Source organism: Anabrus simplex, chromosome 8, assembly GCF_040414725.1.
Source record: "Anabrus simplex isolate iqAnaSimp1 chromosome 8, ASM4041472v1, whole genome shotgun sequence".
In the NCBI taxonomy this organism is placed as follows: Eukaryota; Metazoa; Arthropoda; class Insecta; order Orthoptera; family Tettigoniidae; genus Anabrus; species Anabrus simplex.
The window spans coordinates 11,927,042-11,950,815 of record NC_090272.1 but is presented as its reverse complement, the minus strand read 5'-3'; the positions used below and the strand labels follow the sequence as shown (position 1 = coordinate 11,950,815).

The 23,774-nt window shown below is 39.8% G+C and overlaps 1 protein-coding gene across 16 annotated transcripts in view; it reads right to left on the bottom strand.

The window, feature by feature from the left end:
• LOC136879195 (modifier of mdg4) overlaps window positions 1–23,774 on the bottom strand; it is a 617,535-nt gene that overhangs the window by 343,884 nt on the left and 249,877 nt on the right. The window contains exon 7 of one of the 16 annotated variants that reach the window (XM_067152987.2): window positions 23,136–23,198. The exons of the other annotated variants lie outside the window; for them this stretch is intronic. Within the exon in view, the coding sequence (XP_067009088.2) occupies window positions 23,173–23,198 (26 nt within the window). The 3' untranslated portion in view covers window positions 23,136–23,172. Of the gene's footprint in view, window positions 1–23,135; window positions 23,199–23,774 lie in introns of those variants that run through there. 16 annotated transcript variants of the gene reach the window in all.

Here is a 23,774-nt window from a genome sequence, read left to right as displayed (position 1 = left end):
AAGACCGTAGGGTAGATGCTAATGATCCCCAGGTGGTTCCACACAGCTTCTGTAAGATGTTGTTTCTTGATCGTAACTTAGCAGCCGTATTCTGAAGATGTTTCTTGAAGGACAGACCTAATGAACAATATGGGAGTGCAGTTTTTATTAAACAAGGCACCAACATTTTATCTGCAGACTTGACCTGTGTAGATGACAATGGAATCCTGACCATTGAAATTAAATCCTGCACTATCACATCTATCTATAAGCCACCAAATAAAGAATATAAATTTATAGAAACTTGCAATTTCCATTCTCAACCAACAAAGCTAGTCATCGGTGATTTCAATTGTCATAGTACGTCTTGGGGATACAAAGAGACTGACACAAATGGCCAAAAATTAGAAGAATGGGCCGAATGCATGGGTCTTAAACTAATACATGACCCAAAATTACCCCATTCCTTTAACAGTGGTCGATGGAGGCGATGTTACAACCCAGACAACATTTTTGTCACAGAACACAATGCTCGCAAACCAAGAAACAAATTGCAGATCCATTTCCAAGAACACAGCATCGAGCTCTTATATGTACCGTACAGGCAGTTGTTAAACCAGAGAAAGTTATGTTTAAAAGACAGTTCAACTTCAAAAAAGCTCAGTGTAATACTTTCTCTCAAAATCTGGATGATGAAGTAGCAAAAATCAAGCCTGATCCAGTAAATTACCTAGATTTTGTGGAGTTAGTAAAAAGCATCTCCCGTAAACACATCCCTAGGGGTTGTAGAACAATTTACATACCTAGAACTCAAAATCCCTCCTTAATAAATATGAACAGCTATTTGAAATTGACCCCTTCGCAGAGGATACAATACAAACAGGAGAGCACCTCCTCGAAGCTATATCAACATCAAGAAAAGAAAAATGGTGTAACCTTCTCGAAAGTTTGGATATGAAACGCTCAAGTCGACAAGCCTGGAAATTACTTAAGAATCTTAACGGTGATCTTACAGCCTCACCCTGTGAGTTGAGTAAAGTTACTCCTGATCAAATAGCCCATCAACTATTGCTTAATGACAAAACCACGAGAAGACTCAGAGAAATAAAAATCCAACGGTATGAAGAGGAGAATGACCACCTTGGCACACCATTCACTGAAGAAGAACTGAGAACTGCCGTCAAATGTATGAAAAATAACAAAGCTGCCGGCTTGGATGACATAAGATCAGAGCAAATAAAACATTTTGGCCCCATAACTATCAACTGGGTTTTGAAACTGATGAATGCGTGTGTGACTAGAATGCTGATTCCAAAGATCTGGCGCAAAGCAAAAGTTACCAGGAAAAGAGCCAAATGACCCCAAAAACTTCAGACCCGTATCTCTTCTCTGTCATCTTTTCAAAATTCTGGAAAGGATGATACTGAATCGTATTTCTGATTCTATCGACAGAAAGATTGTAAAGGGACAATCAGGTTTCAGACCGGGGAAGTCATGTTCTGGTCAGATACTTAATCTAACCCAGCATTTCAAAGATGGATATGAGAGGAAACAAATAACAGGAGTTGCTTTTATTGATCTCACGGCTGCTTATGATACAGTGAATCGTAAGAAAATGACAACAAAGCTGTATTCAACAACCAGAGAATATCGACTGACACAGTTTATTCAATGCCTGCTCCAGAACAGACGGTTCTTTTTGTCACTCTGAAGGATAAGAAAAGTCGATGGAGATGTCAAAAGAATGGCCTTCCCCAAGGAAGTGTGTTGGCTCCAATATTATGTAACATCTATACCAACGATCAGCCACTTAACACCGGAACAAGGGCTTTCATCTATGCAGATGACACAGCTCTTGCTGCTCAAGGAGTGACATTTGAAGAAGTAGAACTAAAACTGACATCTGCTCTTGAAGAACTAGCTGTCTACTATGATGAGAACCTGAAACCCAATCCGGAGAAAACTCAGGTATGTGCATTCCACCTGCGCAACAAGGAAGCAAGAAAGGAGTTGAATGTGACCTGGAAAGGACACAAATTAAACCATTGTGATCAACCCAAATATCTAGGGGTAAAGTTGGACCGTGCCCTAACTTATAAACAGCACTGTATAGATACCAAACAGAAGGTATGCAGCAGGAATAATCACATTTGCAAACTCACACACACAACATAGGGAGCACAGCCTAATGTCCTCCGTACATCTGCCCTTGCCCTGTGTTTCTCTGCTGCAGAGTATGCTGCTCCAGTCTGGAGGAATTCCGCTCATATAAATCAAGTGGATGTTGCCCTCCATGAGACAGGTCGCATTGTTACAGGCTGCTTACGACCAACACCTGTTAATAAGATCTTTCCACTTATGGGAGTAGCACCTCCAGATGTTAGGAGAAAAGTTGCAGCATAGATTAAGAAGAAGCAAGAAACAGATCCAAGACATCCAATGTTTGGACTTCACACCCACCCATCAAGATTGAAATCGAGGAAGAGTTTCCTACAAACAACAACGTCAATCCCATCATCAGCCGAATCTCGGCGAAAGGAACTCTGGAGAAGGAAGTCGCCTGTAGGGTTATGGGACGTGAAAGAGAAGCCAGCTGCAGGACATCATCTTCAGTACGGATATTGGAAGACACTTAACAGATTACGATCTGGAGTGACACGTAAAACCAACCTGAAAATGTGGGGGTATGGTAATCAAGATTTGTGTGAGTGTGGTGAAAAGCAAGATCATGGACACCTTCTCATCTGTAGAAATCTGCCTAAATCATGTAGTATGAAGGATTTGGTGGAAGCCAATGAATGTGCAATCTCGACAGTTGAATACTGGAGAGACAAAGTGTAAATAGAGTAGTTGTAAATATATTGAAGTGATTTCAGACACGGATAAATAAATAAACTGGTTAAATGAAAGTTTCCAGGGAAATGGATTGGTTGTGGAGATCCAATGTTCTGGCCTCCACGTTCCCCGGAACTTAATCCACTAGACTTTTATTTGTGGGGACACTTAAAGGAACATGTTCATAGTACTCCATCCATAGATGTGCAAGACCTAATAGCTCGCGTGCATGCTGCATCGGCAATGGTGGATGCAGGTGTGTTGCGTAGGGTCCGGCAAAGTATGCTCCAGCGAGTGATGAAGTGTTTGCAAATGCAAGGTGATCGCTTTGAACCATCTGCTGTGAAGTCAACGTTGCTCGTAAGTGTACGTACCGGCTCTGTGAAGATAAGACTGGACGTCACACGTACACTATGGAATTATTGTGCGTAGCATAATGAGCAATCCAGTGTAGCCTACCTACTGTACTGTATTGTGTTTCCTTGTACCGCATTGGATTGAGACGATGTTACTGTATCCACTATTATGTTCTACGTATTGGCTTTATTTGTGGCATGGACGAAACAAAGTGGTCATTTACGTCTGTAAGAACATATTATGTTTGAATGTTTAAATAAAGATAACTGTAATGGTAAGACAGAACATAGCGTATTGCATAGTGGAGGTGTACATTGGATACAATTTGATACATTAACTGGAAAAAAATTGGCGCGAACGCGACACAAACATCGCTGCGCCCGCACAACCGGCATTACCTTGTCTCACTGAGCTAACGAGACAGCGCCGGCAGAGCGCTGAGTTCATGCGACCTGTGCTTGGCCACGCTGCACGCCATTACAGCGTTGCCAGAGCCTTGTTTCTTAACTCGCATTTCTATTAAACCTACTGGTGGGACTAGGTTTTGCAAGATAAACTTTTGTTGTGAATTTCGAGGAGGAACCTCATGCTGACCTCCACATGCTGCATTTTTTTTTTTTTTTTTCACCTGTATAAGTACTTGATGGTTTAGATAGTTATAACATTTTTTAAATTGTACTGACAAGGCGGGCCTAGACATAATTAACTGAGAGATACTGGTGATATAGACTGTACCCAAATTCCTGAGTTAGAGTTAGGAAATATTCTGTTGATGGTTATGGAAATAAAGGATTGTTCAAGCTAAGAAACAAGAATAGTACTGTAAAAGAACTGTTTACAAGGAACCAATAAACTCATAGGACATAATAAAATATCTACTGAAAAAAAAGCACCAATTCAAAACTTCTCAGTCAATTGCAGGGGGGCAGGAATGTACAAGGTATAACTGCAAACTCCAATCTCAAACTAAGCAATGTAAGTGTGTAGCTGTTGGAACAATTTGCACCTCCAGTTTACCTTGCCTGAACAAATACAGGGTCTCCCGTACAAACTAAGACTGTCCCAGCGCCGCTTTTATTAGAGGCGCGCACATAGTTCTTGACCTAGCCAGCAGCGTCCACGTGTTCGACCTTGCAAGCACCTTGCAAGCATCAGTAGCCAGTTTGAATCTGAGCTGTTAACACAGTGTGACAGTTATCACTTCAACAACGCCTTTTCATATGTAAAAGATATTTAAAGTACAAGTCAGCTCAATGGGTATGCAATGCATTTGTTCAGAAATTTCCTGCTGAAACGCCACCTTCACGACAACAGATTCATATAATTGTGAATAAATTGGAATCAATGTATCACTACTGATCTGCATTTAGAGCAGTCGCCCAAGTGGCAGATTCCCTATCTGTTGTTTTCCTAGACTTTCCTTAAATGATTGCAAAGAAATTGGAAATTTAATTAACATCTCCCTTCATTGGATATAAACTTCATGGTTCTGATCTGTATTCAATTGTAATTACAATATAATTATTAAATTAATGCCGTAATCGTCCACCTTTCAATACTATAATATGCAATATTTATTTAATCGTGTCAGAAACATACATTATACTTACAATAATAATAACAGGACAATAACAAATCTGGTACCATAATCATTAATCATTTCTGATGATGGCAGGTAACGATGTGATTTAAGCTCTCCATAAATACAAAATTAATTAAATGTGGTGTGACCAGTAAGCGGCTTTTTTATATGCTTCCTTGGTAGCGTCCATCACATTCTGGAGAGAGCAAGTAGTTGGACACAAGTTACAAACAAGGAGATGGCTCACTGCCTGTTCTTCACCACATTCACATAGAGTGGAGTCACAGACAAAACTCCACTTTCTCATGTTGGTCTTTGTTCTTCCAACTCCTGAACGCAACCTGCTGAACGTCTTCCATGTTGACCAGCTTTCCTCGTGGCCTGGAGGAAGTCTTTCGGAAGGAGTCATCCATCCTGCAACGTGGCTGGATCTGGAACGCCATGAATTCACTCTGAAGTTCGATGGTGATTCAGTGAGGCTTTCAGTTGTATGGAGAAAGCTTTTCCTTGATTTGAGCCGTTGGGTTGCTGGATGGTACCCATATAAAGTATGGGTCGTCAGGTTCAGTGCTTTAGATTTCTCCAGTCTGGATGCACACTCACGGCGGATATCTGGAGGTGGGATACCTGCTAGACAATAAACTTTATCAAGTGGTGTAGATCTCAAACATCCTGTAATGAGTCTGCAAGTTTCATTTAAGGTGACATCCACTTGATTAGCATGACTAGATCTACACCAGACAGGGCAGGCGTATTCTGCTGCTGAATAACAGAGAGCTATTGCTGATGTTCTTAAAAGGAGAGGATGCGTACCCCAGGTTGAACCCGACAATTACCGGATAATGTTGTTCCTTGCAAATACCTTCCTTTTGGTATTCAGACAGTGTGTTCTATAGGTTAGTGTTCGGTCAAGAGTTACTCCTAGATATTTGGGAGTGAAGCAGTGTTCTAGTATTTTACCTTCCAAAATCACTTGCAATTTTCTCTCTGTCTGTCGATTTTTTGGGTGGAAGGCACAGACTTGTGTTTTTGATGGGTTTGGTTTTAGTTGGTTCTCTTGGTAATAACCACTTAGAATTTGTAGAGCATGGGAGATCTTCTCTTCAACTAGTTCAAACGTTTCCTCTTGAGCTGCCAGAGTGACATCGTCTGCATAAATAAAACTCTTTGTCCCTTGTGGGCGAGGCTGATCATTGGTGTAGATATTGAAAAGTATAGGTGCTAGCACACTCCCTTTTGGAAGGCCATTCCTTAAGTTCCTCCATCTACTCCTCTGGCCTTGGAATTCAACAAAAAACCTGTTCTGTAGAAAGCACTCAATCATTTGGGTGAGTTTATAATCCTTGGTTATACTGTATATTTTACGAAGCAGTATATGGTGATTAACTGTATCGTAGGCTGATGTCAAGTCAACAAAAACTACTCCAGTGACTTTGTTGTTTTTATAGCTGTCTTCTACATATTGTGTGAGGTGCAGTATTTGGGAAGTACAACTTTTCCCTGGTCGAAAGCTGGCTTGTTCTGGTATGAGTAATGGGTCTATCACTTTGTTCTGGTATGAGTAATAGCAATATGCAATATTCTAAATTACATTAATTAGGGACTAGTTTCGGCCGGGACTAGCCATCTCCAGCCTTAATGTAAAACATTTAATAACTAAATAAATGTACATGCACACATTTGACATAAAACAGATGAAACAAATATATACAAATTGACATTAAAAACTGGGATGAAATTACGAATAAATATGAAAATAACTAGGTTCTAAATTCTTGCATCTTGAGTATGCTCATCATCGAGACTCTTTCATGTAATAATATTCACAGGACTGTTAGTTCTAATACTGCTAATCATTACTAATTCAATTGTAAGTGAGATTTGTTAAATGTTGATCCCGTAGTTCATCACCAAAATGTATTTGAGTGGTGCTAGCCATATGCAAGTCATTGGACGCCACTGTAAATAACCAGCAGCTGACGGAGAACTGCTAAATGTTTTTTCGACATCAATCAAAGTAATAAAATGAGATGCTCTCGTGGTGCTTGTTAAATTGGGTTTTTAGACTATTGTCATTGTAATTTTAATATTGCCTTTTAATATGTTTACAACTGTTCAAGAACATCATTTTAAGATTAATTAAGGCTGAAGATGCTCATTAAGTGAGCGAAAATGTCCCTTAGAGAAATTAATTGTATGAAACTGTGAACACCAAAGGTTGGATTGTATTGAATAGGTGGGCAAGAAATAACTTATTATAATTGCTGTGAATAAAATACAGAGTAACCATGAGGATAATGACCTGTAAGTGGTATGTTTCGAGCTGTCAGCGGAAAGATGGCGTGGAATGACCTTAGTAGACGAATAAGTTTGAGTGGTGTCTTTAAAAGTAGGACAGATCACAATATGAAGATAAAGTTGGAATTCAAGAGGACAAATTGAGGCAAATATTCGTTTATAGAAAGGGGAGTTAGGGATTGGAATAACTTACCTACTATCTGTCTAAATTGGTCGGAGGTCAAGCCCGACGTTCTATACCTCGCAAATTTGCGTAATACAACTTGCAACCTACATTTGTAAACAAGTTGATCAGCATTTTCACCTGGATCCCACATTTGACTCCTGCACATATTCTGCGCCCTGCCTGTAATGTTTTAAAGCAATACGGATTATTGTGTTCTCACACATTCAGGATACACCATGTCACACAAGTTGCATTTCAATTTTGTTTTTCCATAAGATTGGTGTTCAGCATGGTGTTGTTTAATAAAAAACATTTACTACTGTTCTTAAGACGAAGATTCAATATTAGTTTCAGACACAAGGTTTTGAATTGACAATGTGATCATTTTAATTATTCATGTTATCAAGTTTTTAAGAAGTGCTTTAATGTTTTTTTTTTTTTTAGATGTAAAGTAAGTTGGGTCTTTAGGCTACTGTAATTTTAATATTGACTATTGACTTTTTAGTATGTTTATGACTGTTCAAGAACATCATTTTAAGATTAATTAAGGCTCAAGATGCTCATTAAGTGAGCGAAACATGTCCCTTAGAGAAATTAATTGTATGAAATTGTAAACACCAAAGGTGGATTGTATTGAATAGGTGGGCAAGAAATAACTTATTATAATTGCTGTGAATAACATATCACTTAGTCAAGCAGCTAGCCTTCTTTCTTCCAATTCTTCCCAGCCCAAACTTTGCAACATTCTTGTAACACTACTCTTTTGTCGGAAATCACGCAAAACAAATCAAGCTGCTTTTCTGTGGATTTTTTCCAGTTCTTGAATCAAGTAATCCTGGTGAGGGTCCCATATACTGGAACCACTCTACTTCGGGTCTTACCGGAGACTTATATACCCTCTTTTTTACATCACTACTACAACCCCTAAATACCCTCATAACCATGTGCAGAGATATGTACCACTGGCGTAGCCAGAGGGGGGGCCCAGGGGGGCCGGGCCCCCCCCAAAATATTTCCTGAAACTAGAGCGAGGATTAGCCGTTGTTTTACGTACGGTACGAACAACTTAAAAACGTAGGCCGAAATGTTAAATTAACGTAGCGACAAGAATCTATTAGTAGGGCTCAATAGGGACATACATAATTCTCCATATTTGTACTACTTGAATGAAAGGAAGACACTTAGGATTGTGATGCGCGAGGATATTTTCCTGTAGAGGCCTCAGTATTGGGAATGAAACCATATATTAACAAATGTCAAGACATGAAGAAAGGGTCAATTAGCAAGGGATTACTCAGTAGGGGGCCGGAACGTGACCACCGAGATAACGGGGGCCACGTCCAGAAACAGCTGCAAGCTTACAACATCGTGTTAGCTTTTGCAGATCGGTTCCAGGAAACAACAATGTCCTAGGGATCCTCGGGTTGTACCGTGGTTGAGAGATGTGCTGTGTTTGAGTTGCAGCGTTGGGAAGACTGTGACAGGATTGTGATCTGCACGTTAGTTCCTCATTTTGTGCCATATAAGTAACTTTTTTTGAAAAGGGACCGTTTTGTCACTGAAAAGCCAACACTATGTGCATCCTCGGTAAGTTATGAATTTTTTTTAAATTCTTACAGTGCCAAGACAATCGCGGATGCGTGCCCAAGTTCGATAGGTAGGCCTATATACTTTGTCAAATGCCCGGGGACTGATTGGAACCTCAAATGGCACCATCAAAAGTGCGGGTAAATACTTTATAATTGGCGGGCATGATAACTCAGTTCCAATGCTTCTATCTTCTCATCAGGACGGCCCAGGCTTGAATCGCAGTCGATACATGAAACAGGTTTAAAATGGGAAGTCACGTTCTATTGATACGGATTCTACTTAAAAACTAGATCCCGTCCCTTACCTTTCCTTATACTTTTGAGTCAGAACTGCATCATTTATGGTGGTGTATTTTTAGTATCCAACCATTCTTCGGACTTACCTTGTACCTTAAATGGTGAGTGGATGCAGTGGCGTACCCACAAAATAATTTCGGTGGGTAACGTAGTCCAGACCAGTAGTGTGGATACAACTTTCCCTTGGAAGGGGTTGTGAAAAGATTTTTTATTTTTTGTTTAGAATTTGCTTTACGTCGCACCGTAGGACTTCAATGGCGACGATGGGAAAGGAAAGGGCTGAGAGTGGGAAGAAGCGGCCGTGGCCTTAATTAAGGCACAGCCCCAGCATTTGCCTGGTGTGAAAATGGGAAACCACAGAAAACCATATTTAGAGCTGCCGACAGAGGTGTTTGAACCCACTATCTCCCGGATGCAAGCACACAGCTGTGCGCCCCTAACTGCACGGCCAACTCGCCCGGTGAATATGAAAAGAAAGCCGGTCCTACCGAGTACGGTGACGGATCTTCAGTAGATATTGTTGGTTTTGATTGTTACCATGTACAATCATAGCTTTTGTACTTTTAACATAAACCGGCTGCATTATTGATAATATCGTTCTTCGTTTGTGAGGAAGTAGAATCTTCATTTAATTTGTCTTCTTAAAAAAAAGGAACCACTTTGGTACTACACCCCGTGAAGGTGACTACCTTCCAGGCCGTATATATTTCGATTACGAGAGACTCAAGGAAAACTCTACTGCACCCCAAAACAAGGCTGTATCCTCCCCATCCCATGCCTTTCTTAACTCTGTCAGTGCCGGGAATCGAATGCAGGATGTCTTAAGTCAAATTCGAAAATAAGGAGACCTAAAAGTACCAGCCGGCCCCACAGTGTACGGGTAGCGTGCCTGCCTCTTACCGGAGGCCCCGGGTTCTATTCCCAGCCAGGTCAGGGACTTTTACCTGGATCTGAGGGCTGGTTCGAGGTACACTCAGCCCACGTGTTTATAATTAAGGAGCTATCTAACGGTGAGATGGCGGCCCCGGTCTAGAAAGCCAGGAATAACGGCGGAGAGGATTCGTCGTGCTGACCACACAACACCTCGTAATCTGCAGGCCTCCGGGCTGAACAGCCGTCGCTTGGTAGGCGATGGCGCTTCGGGGCTGTTACATCATGGAGTTTAATTTGGAAAAGTGAACAGAGAAGGAAGCGACACCCCTGCAAGGTTCCTTAGCTTCCAGCTAGTTCTTCTGTCCGGCCTCGTGCGTTTAGGACAGTAAGAAAACGTACGCCTTAATAAATGCTCCTCATAAAACCTTTGTAAAAATACTAGCTGCATCTATTTATAACAATAATCACAAACGCCTCCTTTTCATGTGGCTCGGTTGGTTGAGTCGCTGTCCTTCTGTGTCTGAGTTCGCAGGTTCAAATCCCGGATTGGATCGCTAACCCTTAAAACGGTGTTGAAATGGCAACAGCTCAGTGCCGTTGATTTCTGGCACGTTAATAAAAATTATACATACGAATATTAGCGTCACAAAACTCTAACTTTATACTACTATATTCTGTATCCCACGCTTGCGTGGAAAAGTAATTAACAATTTACTTTACGTCACACAGACACAGATAGGTCTTATGGCGACGTCGGGATAGGAAATGCCTAGGAGTGGGAAGGAAGCGGCCGTGGCCTTAATTAAGGTACGGCCCCAGCATTTGCTTGGTGTAAAAATGGGGAAACCACGGAAAAACATTTCCAGGGCTGCCGACAGTGGGGTTCGAATCCACTATCTCCCGGATGCAAGCTCACAGCTGCGTGGCCCTAACCGCGTTGGAAACTAACAGGACAAGGTAAACCCTACATAGCATTTGTTGTAACGTGTAGTTTTCTTTACCAACTAACAAAATATCTATACCCATACGCTTTACATTATTTATTTATTTATTTATTTATTTATTTATTTATTTATTTATTCGTCTGTTTATTAGTGCCTTCAGTACAGTGGCGAAGTTAGGGCTCCAGGCCCTCTTGTACACTTAACCACACACTAATCAAAATCTTAAATAAAATACTGAGATTCTTAAAATAGTTAATACACAAATTAATAGAATTTAAAATAAATTTAAATAAATTACTTACTAAATATTCGGTGGTGGGGTCATGTGAGCCGAATGGAGGAGGATAGGTTACCTAGGAGAATAATGGACTCTGCTATGGAGGGTAAAAGAAGAAGAGGTAGACCAAGATGACGATGGTTAGACTCGGTTTCTAACGATTTAAAGATAAGAGGTATAGAACTAAATGAGGCCACAACACTAGTTGCAAATCGAGGATTGTGGCGACGTTTAGTAAATTCACAGAGGCTTGCAGACTAAACGCCGAAAGGCATAACAGTCTATAATGATAATGTATGTATGTAAATTAATATTAGAACTAATTAATATTAAAAACTCTTAAACATGGCTGTTCCTCAGGAACGCACACATTCATATTTCAACAATTCAGTCAGCTGTCCTCAGCAGGTAGTCTCGGCAGGTGACCTTAAATCGTGATTTAGAAAAGCTAGTTTCTCTGACTTGAACTGGCAGGGAATTCCATAATCTGGCGACAGTCACCACAAATGATCTAATAATTTTATTTGTGCGGTGCAGTGGAATAGAAAGAATGGATCTAGAACGTGTATTAATGTTGTGAAATGATGATAAAAAGACGAATTTAGAAGAAATATACATTGGCTGACTTTCAGCTACCACTCTGATCACCATCGTTAAAGTGTGCAGCTGCCGACGTTTATCAGACATCAGCCATGAGACAGCCTGATAGTATGGGGTGATATGAAAATCGTACGGTACTCGATATTGTAAATAAATCGCAGGCAGGAATTCAGTGCTCGTTGAAGTTTAAGTGTTTCTTCTCTCGTCATGTCAACTAAAACAACGTCACAATAATCAAGAATAGGGAGAATGAGTGTCTGTATTAGTTTGGCCTGTAGCTCAAATGGAAATGCATTCCTCTGTGAGGGTGAAGTACTCCAAAAATCTTTTTACGTATTTCTTTCGTTTGATCAGACCAATCAACTGTTACATTCATCATTACGCCGGGATTTTTAACCGTTTTACTGTAGGGAATAATGTTACCATTCAGTACGATAGGCGGGATTGCGACATTGTTTGAGAAGCTCAGTAATTTTCGTGATCCAATTATAATTGTCTGAGTTTTTTTGCAGTTTAGTATAAGAGAGCTTCGTTGTGCATATACACCGAGTCGTCGGAGGCCCATGTTAATATCTTGTCTTGCAGTGTCGATATAGCCTATTTAAAGATCGTCAGCACAGAGGTCATGTGTGTTATTTCCTGTCACAGATGGTATGTCATTGATATAAATACAGAAACTTAGGGGCCGTAGAATACTGCCCTGTGGAGCAACACTAAGTTTCATTTTCCATTTAGAGGCCTTGTCGTTTACTGTTACACGCTGTTGACGGTTACTCATAATGTTATGTATAAAAGTAATAGGAATATCATATACACCTGTAGTCTTTGATTTAATCGAGTACAAAGCCTTTTAACCTGATTTTCTGTGACACTGTGAAATGTGAATAGCGGATTGGCTGGAGGGGAGGGCGGTGAGTCGGTGCAGTTAATTTGGGTAGGTTGAATATTTATTCTACTAAAGTAATCGTTCAGTTCGTCAAGTGGAATGTCAGGAGTTGTCTGTCTCTGTTGATGTTTTCCTATTCCCAGAGCTCTAAGTTGGTCCCATGTGCGATTAGAATTTAAGTTGTTAGCTGAAATCCGAAAATATATGCATTTTTTAAATTTCTGATTAACTGCTTTGTGCGATTTCTTAAGATGCGGTTAGATTCGAAGTCTGTGTCATCTAGGGTTTGTTTATAATGTCAAAATAACGAGTCACGGTGGGCCATCATTCTCTTGCCTTCATCATCTAGCCATGGACAAGAAGGACGAGAAACCTGTATTCGAAGCGCGCGCAAGTGCGCGCGCGTGTGTTTGTGTGTGTATCTTTGCCGCATTATTTGTATAAAATGTCACTTCTTTATTGCTTATCACATGACCATTATTATTATAACATTACCGTATTTGTTCTAAACCAGAATATTGCATCCTTACTCAAAGTGTTTATTCTTACATTCATTTCACTTCTACGCGGCATATATGAAATGCTGCAGTTATGTTGGGATGGGAGTAACAGAGGTAGCCGGGGGACGGGGTTGTCGTCCAAGGAGTCCAGACACCCCAGGAGTTTTAACGAAAGTTCTTTTATTGAGCATTTTATATATAATGTGCATTAATATTAGCTTCCGGAGTCCGACTCCTTGGCTGAAGGGGTTGAGGCCTTCGGTTCAGACGGTTCCGGGTTCGATTCCCGGCTTGGTCGGGGATTTTAATCGCGTCTGAATAATTCTTCTGGTTTGGGACTGGGTGTTTGTCCCAACATATTCATATTCAGACAACATACTACATTACCAACCACCAAATAAACACACAACACTGATTACATCCCTCTATATAGGGTTGGCGTCGGGAAGGACATCCGGCCGTAAAACAGGGCCAAATCCACATGTGCGACACATTTCGCACCCGCGACCCCACAGATGTGGGAAAAGTGGGGAAGAAGAAGAAGGAAATTACTATTAGCTTCCGGAATCCGCACGAATCCACCACTCTTACTTGGATCCAAGGACACTCATTTCCTTTTTCGGTATTCTACACCACCTAAACTATGGAAGTTTGGACACCTATCAAAATAAAATTCTGGATGAATGGGCCCCCCCCAAACAGAAATCCTGGCTACGCTACTGATATGTACCCTTTATTTACAATCATGGTCAACATGGCGGAAGTAATGGAAGTGCAAGCAAAAAGTGCTCTACAAAAACTAAGAAATATCTCTGAAACAGGAGGATATATAAAGAAGGATACCAAAGACAACATTCTGGAAGCAGTGAGTACTATAACAGAATATACAAAAGCAATAGAGGAAAAAGTGAAGACAGGAAATAGTGTGGACATTTTCAAAGCAAATACAACAGTAGAGGTTAGAAAACATCGCATTGACTTGGAAGAAGAAGAAGGGGATGATAGCAGCAGTGCGAGACAGGTGGCGCCATCTATAGATGCAACAACAGAAACACGAGGGGAAGACAACCAGGCAAAGGCACCAACTACCGGAGAGAGCAGCAATCCGGATGGTATAGATATAGAGGGTATAGATCGTTCCCAGCAAACATTTGGGGAAAGAAATAACATGAGGACATCACTTAGCCGCATGAATGAAAGTGCAACTGAGAATCAGAATAGCACAGCATTTGCCGATGACGAGGAAAATCACCAAGGAAAGGCAAGAAACGTAATAACGCTATAGTCAAGCAGACAACAATAAATGTCAAGACAGTGAATGAGAAACTAGAAAACAATGGAATTCCTAGAAAACAAGCTAGATCAAATAAATGAGCAAAAAATAAACCAAAGACTGAAAAGCAAAACTACAACAGAAATAAGCCACATGGACAGGACAGCACAAAATACATTAGAGGAAACAAGAGCCATTCCTCACGGAACCTATGGAGCTGCAAGGTTACTATGGTATACACACGCTAGTGACCCCGACGGAAGGAAGACCAGCAGGGGGAGTCACAATCTTCATAAAAGGGAAACTGGGAGGTATCAAGCGAATCATCGAGGAAAACATGGTCACAGTAATCACATCAGAAATTACGATTATAGGAATTTATATTCAGCCAAATACACCTATAGAAAACATAATGGATAAAATATCTATAGCCATAGAACCAATGAAAGCAGAAAGGAATGTAATACTTGCCGGAGATGTTAACTGCAGGATAGACAAAGAAAATACCAAAACTTGCATCCTTCTCGAGACACTAGAAGAAGAAGACTTCAGAATAGCGAACAAAAAAGAGACCCCAACGTACTTTGCACAGAACAGTCACAGCGCCATCGACCTACTATTTTTTAGAGGAGCACAACTACAATTATGTAGACAAGAAGCGCTATGGAACTCATCGGCAGCACCAATAAGGAAACACATACCCATAATGACATGCATACGCACGGAAATCCAACAAAAGAGGGAGAAAGCAAAAAGACCCAAGTATATATACCAGGAAAATACAACGGGAAACAATAGAAGAAAACGAGGAAAACATCGGGAAAGTGAGAAACTTAACAGAACAAGAAAGACTAGAAGAAGCCCTAGAAGCAGCCACCAAAGTAATAACGAAAGCCATAATAGTAAAGGAAAGAAGACACGCACAAGCCTGGTTTGACCAAGGGTGTTACAAGGAAAGAAAATCAACCCCAAAAGCCCTGAATGCAGCAAGATTGTACAGACGCCCAAAAGACCTAACAACATATGCAGAAAAAAGGGAAAAATATAAAGAACTAATAAAAAAGAAAAAACAAGAATATACAGAGAAACAAGGAAGGAAACAAGTCGAGGAAGCAAAATCAGACCCATACATAGCGCTGAAAAAGAAGACATCAATCGCAACAGGAGAAATTCATATGCAGAACTGGGAACATCATTTTTTGAACATACTGAATAAGGAGGGGCTGAAGCAAGCATATGACAAAGAAACAACAGAACCCACACATGTTCTGGAGCCAATAACAACGTATGAAATTAGGAAAGCAATACAAGGAGGGAGAAACAAGAAATCAGACAAAATTTACATGGAACACTTAAAAGACTCACTCAGTGAGATGGAAGAATTGTGGAAAGACCTAATGAACAAATGCAAACAGACTGGGAAAATACCACAGGGATGGAACACAGCGACTCTAAAGATACTGTTCAAAGGAAAAGGGAGCAGAACATCACTAGACGCATTTAGAGGAGTACTTCATAGCAATAGAAAACGCATCCTTTAAAGTTTTCACGAAGATACTAAATGAAAGATTACTAGAAGCCTTCAGTGGGCATATTCCTGAAAATCAATTTGATTTTATGAAAGGCAGGAGCATGGTCCAGGCGGTGAAATAATAAATGAGGTAGAAGAAGCCTTGAGACACAAAGGAGGGAAGTATCACGCAGTCTTAGTTGACTTCAAGAAGCCGTATGACTCAATCAACAGGCAAAAGCTAATTGAGAAAATGAAATGGACAATCGGCAAGAGAGACCCACTAGTGAGAATAATTGAAGCATGTCAACAGAGGAACATAAACCGAATAAACAACAACGTAGAAATTTCTGAAGACATAATACAGACAAACGAAGTTATGCAAGGGGATCCCATTTACACAGCAGATGTGAACCGTATAGTAGAGGAAGGATCAAAAGCAGAGCTGATCCTATACGCAGATGACATAGTGATCGGAACGAAAGAAAAGGAGGATGTACAAAGAGCACTCCGCAGACTAGAGACCTGGGCGGAGGCAAACAGCCTACAGATAAATGAAGAAAAGACAGTACAAATGACCTTCAGAAAAGGTGGGAAATCAACGTCCAAAGACAACAAAACGTTACACCAAAAGCCATTACAACAGGTACAAAATTACAAATATTTGGGAATAACACTACAGACAACGGCAGCTTCCTTTGGTATACATATTCAAGAAAGAATGGCAGCAGCAATCAGAGCCTCATACAGCATCCAAAACATATCAAACCTTTCAATTAGCACGGCGATGAGACTTTTTCAAGACAACAATAGCGCCAGTGATAACATATGAAATTGAGATTGTGTGGGAAAAGTTGAAGATCGGAGACCTGATGAGAATAGAAAAAATAAAAGCAATGTGCATGAAGAGGATAACCCGAGTTAGAAAGACAGCGCTATCCCAGATGGTATATGAAATGATGCAGGAGACGTATTTCATAGAAGACATACGATCACAATTATATCTACAATCAACGGAAGCAAGCAGGGCACTCGTAAACATCAGGGAAAGGAGGAAAAGTTAAACTGATCTCGACTTCTATGCCTCACCAGCGATGACGGATAATATATGGACTAGAGAGTGCAACACGCAGCACCATGTCGTAACACGACTCTCCATACATTGGTTTCACCACAAGATATGCGTAAACAAGAAGTTCCATGAGCCAGACAAAGATTGTAAGTGTACTTTGTGTGGACAGAAGTGTAGTGGATGTCACATCAAACCATGCACAAAAAGAACCAGGACAATTACAGACTATAGCAAAGACTGAAATGTGAAATTTAATTAATGCTCAAACGTGACTCTATTATATTTACAATCATATTTATGTGATTACCAAAATGAGGATCTTTCCTTATATTAAAACCTAGGTACTTACAATGATCCCCAAAAGGAACTTTCACCCCATCAACGCAGTAATTAAAACTGAGAGGACTTTTCCTATTTGTGAAACTCACAACCTGACTATTAATCCTGTTTATCATCATACCATTGCCTGTTGTCAATCTTACAACATTATCAAGGTCATTTTGCAGTTGCTCACAATCTTCCAACTTATTTAACCGAGCGAGTTGGGCGTGCAGTTAGGAGCGCACAGCTCGCATCCGGGAGATAGTGGGTTCAAAACCCACTGTCAGCAGCCCTGAAGATGGTTTTCTGTGGTTTCCCATTTTCACACCAGGCAAATGCTGGGGGAGTACCTTAATTAAAATGCTGGGGCTGTACCTTAATTATGGCCACGGCCGCTTCCTTCCCATTCCTAGGCCTTTCCTGCCCCATCGTCGCCATAAGACCTATCTGTGTTGGTGTGCCGCAAAGCAAAAAAAAAAAAAAGTAACTTGTTTATTACTCTGTACAAAACAACATCTGCAAAAAGCCTTATCTCTGATTCCACTTCTTTACATATATCATTGGTATATATAAAAATAAAGTTCCAATAATACTGCCTTGAGGAATTCCCCTCTTAATTATTAAAGGGGTATATAAAGCTTCGCCTACTCTAATTCTCCGGGTTATATTTTCTACAAATATAGTCACCCATTCAGTCACTCTTTTATCTAGTCAAGTTCCAATCATTTTTGCCAGTATTCTCTCATGATCTACCCTATTAAGTGCCTTAGATAGGTCAATCACGATACAGTCCATTTGACGTCCAGAATCCGGGATATCTGCTATATCTTGCTGGAATCCTACAAGTTGAGCTTCAGTGGAATAACCTTTCCTAAAATCGAATTGCCGTCTATCAAACCAGTTATTAATTTTGCAACCATGTCTAATATAATCATAAAGAATGCTTTCCAAAGCTTTAATGCAATGCATGTCAAAATGACTGGCCTGTAATTTTCAGCTTTTATCACCCTATCCTTTATACACAGGGGTAACTATTCAACTCTCCATTCATTTGGTATAGTTCCTTCATTCAAACAATAATCAAAGAAGTACTTCAGATATGGTACTATATCCCAACCCATTGTCTTTAGTATATCCCCAGAAATCTGATCAATTCCAGCCGCTTTTCTAGTTTTCAACTTTTGTATCTTACTGTAAATGTCATCGTTGTCATAGATAAATTTTAATACTTCTTTAGTATTAGTCTCCTCCTCTATCTGGACATTATCCTTGTAACCAACAACCTTTACATACTGCTGACTGAATACTTCTGCCTTTTGAAGATCCTCGCATACACACTCCCCTTGTTCATTAACCCTCTCATGCATGGTGTCCTCATAGGAGGACATCCGAATTTTTAGGCATTATTTAGTCCCTGGAGTTACCAAAGATGGAGGTAAAGTTATTAAAATATTATTTTAGGTTGGTAAGAGTGGAAAACATCAGTTTTAAAAAGAACCAATTGGTGGCAGCATTTAATTGGCATAATTGAAAACAAGATATTCATGGTTCGCCATTTTTTGAGAAGTCATCATAGTTTCCAATTGTTTTGAGCTGTTCCTGTTTCGAAAATGCCCAAGGTAAGTGTGTAGTTCTTCATTTTGTATATTCTACTATCGTTACCAATATAATTAAGCTTCATCTAGTTTATAGTCTTTACACAATATTGGTATAATATGGGTGTCCACATATGAGGAAATCATGCAACAAACTACCATGTGTTATTTTTGAGGTTAGCTTGTATTCTCAATTGCTTCAGCCAATATTTATTTTCCAGGATTCTCCAAATGGTTTATAATGTTATCAGATGAACAAGTGATATTTGTAGGATAAGATTATAGTAGTTTACAACATTCCCACCAGACAGCAGCATTTAACTGATAGCATGAAATAATTAGTGTTCGTGTTTCTCCAGTGTCAAACAACATACTACATTTACTTTGAGCTGTTTCACCGTCTCAAGCTGTCTCAAGTAGGTTTTTTACTTACAATTTTAAAGAATATATTAAAATTGTAAAAAAACCAAACCCCATGGCACCCCAGCCCTTGAAGGGACTTGGCCCACCAAGCGACCGTCACTCATCCCCAAGGCCTGCAGATTACGAGGTGTTGTGTGATTAGCACCACGAATCCTCTCGGCCGCCACTCCTGGCTTTCTAGACCGGGGCCGCTATCTCATCGTCAGATAGCTCCTCAATTCTAATCACGTAGGGTGAGTGGACCTCGAACCAGCCCTCAGGTCCAGGTAAAAATCCCTGGCCTGGCAGGGAATCGAACCCGGGGCCTCCGGGTAAGAGGCAGGCACGCTACCCCTACACCATGGGGCCGGCCATTAAAATTGTAACAGCAATTATTATGAGAAATTATTGCATTACCTCAGTGTAAGATTTGTGCTGACGTGCCTCTTATCACAGTATTTCTCAGGATAGTTACCATATGCTCAATGGCACAGTTGTAAATGATTGGTTACTATGGAAAATGGACTGTAAGACCCCTATCGATCTGCTCGATTTCAAGAGTCGAGTGGCAACAGGACTTGTCTTCAGTGGTGAGGCAGAAGAAGCACCACGGAAGAGGGGACGGCCATGCGCAAATGGCCCATCACCACCACTCAAGAAACAGGCTACACATACTGTGCCTGCTGAAAAGAGGATGGATGGAATAGTACACTATCCGCAGAAAACAAAGGCTAGAAATGCTAACAGGTGCCGTGACAAAAACTGTGCAATAAACCCAGTATATTTGTGGAAAATGTAATGTACCACTATGTCCAGAGCGCTTTCAGTGTTTCCATACCATTGCCTGAAATATGAACGTGTGAAGTACATCACTTACATATAAATGCCCCAGTAGGACCAGTGTAATTTCGCTGTACTCATACAATTGCCTCAGATGTAAAATGTTCTTGTAAATACTAGTATAATAAACCAAAGTAGTAAATGTATGACTTGTTGACATTTTTCCACTAAATGCATGATGTCCTCATATGAGGACATCAAATTCCTGCCAAGTATGGTAACTTCGTTTTGTGTTTTATGTTTGTATCATCTAATAGGGTCGTTTTAACCAGGAAAATCACATTACAATATTTTTAATTTAACTTTTCTTAAATTCATGCATGAGAGGGTTAATGATTCCTGGAATATCCTTCTACGGAACCTGTTTCTGCCTTAAAGTACCTATACATACTCTTCCATTTTTCACTAAAATTTGTAAGACCACCAATTATGCTTGCCATCATGTTATCCTTAGCTGATTTCTTTGCTACATTCAATTTCCTAGTAAGTTCCCTGAATTTCTCCTTACTTCCACAGCCATTTCTAACTATTTCTTTCCAACCTGCACCTCCTTCTAAGTCTCTTAAGTGGATTTTACCATTCCTTACCACCTTTAAAGGTACAAACCTATTTTCACATTCCTCAACAATTGCTTTAAACCCATCCCAGAGCCTGTTTACATTTTTATTTACCATTTCCCACCGATCATAGTTACTTTTTAAAAACTCCCTCATGCCTGTTTTATTAGCTATACTGGCTCAGTGCTCAATAAAAAACATACATGCATATAAGCAATCTAGATCACATTTATGCCAATCTTGAACGGTCACCGAAAAAATCACTTTAAAAATGTGCATAAGTAGGGGTTTCAGGTTCTTCTGCACACATAGCTACAAAGCTATTACACATCAAACCGTATAGGTTTACATAGGCCCATTATTTAAAACTTGCTGATCCAGCCACAAGAGTGAGATATTGAGAGTGGTATCTTGGATCACTGAATGATCATTTATTCGACCCACCACTTGTGTTCTTTTCGGATGAGACTTACTGTACTTTCATCTTAATGGTCGTGTGAACAGTCATAACTCTAGTCATTGGTGTGCAGAAAATCCTATGGTGTTTATGAAGTCCCTCATTATGATAGGAAGATTAGTGTGCTGTTAGTGCAAAATGAATAAATGAGCCTATTTTCTTCGAGACCACAGTAAATGCAGATAGGACCAAGATGACACTTTGACGCCATTCTTACATCAGTTAACAGAAGAAGAAGAAGAAGAATCACATGGGTGGTTTCAACAAGATTCAGCCTCCCGTATTAATCTTTGTGTACTGCGCACAACTTTCCTCCAGTCATCGGCAATGACAATTGCCACAGCTTCAGCTAACACGTTTCCCAACTCAAGAACAGTAAACCGCTTACTTTTTTTATGCAACATAACCCTTAATCTGAACCTAAATTTTCTCCATTGCATTGAATTGGCAATGATAAGGTGGAATTCGAATCCACGATGTGTTAAAATTTCGTCCACAATATACACTGGTAATTGTGGATTGTTTTAACACAGCAACTGTGCACCTTTCCTCATGTCGTCCCACACAGGAATGTTGTGCCTCCTTAACCACTTAAAAATCGGCTTCTTTGCTGCTATTGTCAGAGCCTTGACCTGAAACATGGATTGGTAGATGGTGTTGCCCATTCTCAGGCAGGTTAGTCAGTAACGCGTATTCAAACCAGTTCTGAAAATTAACACTATTCATCTCCTCATGGTAATTGCAACTCTTCTTAGACATCAGTACGTATAAACAGTAAGATAAAAATCCATTTGCAGTACCGGCATATAGATCAATAATTCTCCCCCCCCCCCCCTTTCCGATGGCCACTGCTATGTACCTTCCACAGAATCATCTGTCCAACCTTTTCCTACGGTATGGTTAGCATTGATACATTTCATCCAGCCACATATATGAGTTACAATTTTCATTCATAACGTCCCTTAAAAATCGGCAGGGCCACATCACAATATAACTTCCCTCCGTTAATACTTGCCTGCTGTTTAATTTCTTGTAATGGAATCCCAGTTCTTCCCTTAAATAGTTTGCTTTAACTCAGAGACTTAAGTACTTGAAAAAGATTTTTAAAAATAATTGGAATCTCTCCACCTCCAGATAGCCCTACGAAGGAGAAGGTAACAACAAGGAAGTTAATGACACACCAATATCCCCTGCTCCTCCACCTCCTCAAGTACGTAAACAAGAAAGAACACATCACTACTACACCAGACACAAGACCATAAGAAAGACAAGAGATACTGTTCCAGAGGAAAGCAGGTTTAAAAAGAATTGACAACTAGGAATTAGTGACATTATTATCTCCAATAGTAATAAAAGCCACATTATGAAACTTAGATTTCTTCATTTCGACAATTACTAAAAAAAATTTAGAAGTTTTAATTTATAATACATTTGTAAATTTATAATGCATAATTTATAAATTGGCTTATTTTTTACATGAACTTTTTAAGAAAGAATATTCATCAGGACATATTCTCTATGGATTATTGTACAAGTGTTTCCTTGACAACTGCTTTCAAATGTAGAAAGAACTTATATATTTTCTCTTGAGTATTTTGTTATGTTGTCTTACGCTAATTTTAAGGACACTTTCTCTCAAAGCATTGATACTTTGTCAATATATGAATTTTTCATCTAAACAGTGTTATGTGGCTGAAGATGTTAATAATATATGAAACATGTACCACTTTTAACCAGTAAGTTACCTTAAGCAACTAATGTATCGACAAGGTGGAAAATAAAAAATTAATAGTTGTTTAATAGTTCGAACCCGCGACCCCACAACGTAGAAAGAGCGGTAATAGAAGAAGGTAAACAAGATGAACTGTAAAAAGTATGCAGCACGTAAACTTAACCTCAATTGTTGCAGTCTCATCTATATGCATCCAATTGGGATAAAATATTATTCTAAACCAGATGTCCTCAACCTTGTGCAAGCACGGAAGATCCTGCAATACAAACCAGAACAATAGTGTTGCTATACATTCATTACAATATTCTAGCATTTGGTGGCATTAAAGTTGCTGATTATGCTAATCTAATTTACTGCTCTACGTTTTGTAGTGTTAGAAATAATATGCTTGCTCATGCAGAACATGAATTGATAGATTTCCAGTCCTCCTTAATGCTGAAAAGGACAAATTCATAATCTTTTGGGGAATGGAATAAACTAACAAGTTTCAAATATCTGAATGTTTCTCTCAAATGTCTGGCTATATTTGGGATGACCTACCTGTGATTTATGAAATAACTCAAGAACAAAACATGACCACAATTAACAGATTCACATCTATAGGATTGATTACCAGCGACTTCTCACTAGACATCACTGAAATTCTGAGTAACAAGCCTGGTGAACCGCTGTGAATGTGTAGGCTGGCCTACAGCTACAAAGAGAAGCAATGTATTGCCCATGTACTGAACAAGACTTCACTGGCCAGCATTTGGCATACGATGTGCCTCAGAATTAATTTTACATTTTAGGTTACAAAAAGTAGAAGTGTTTAAAATGTATTTTGTGATAT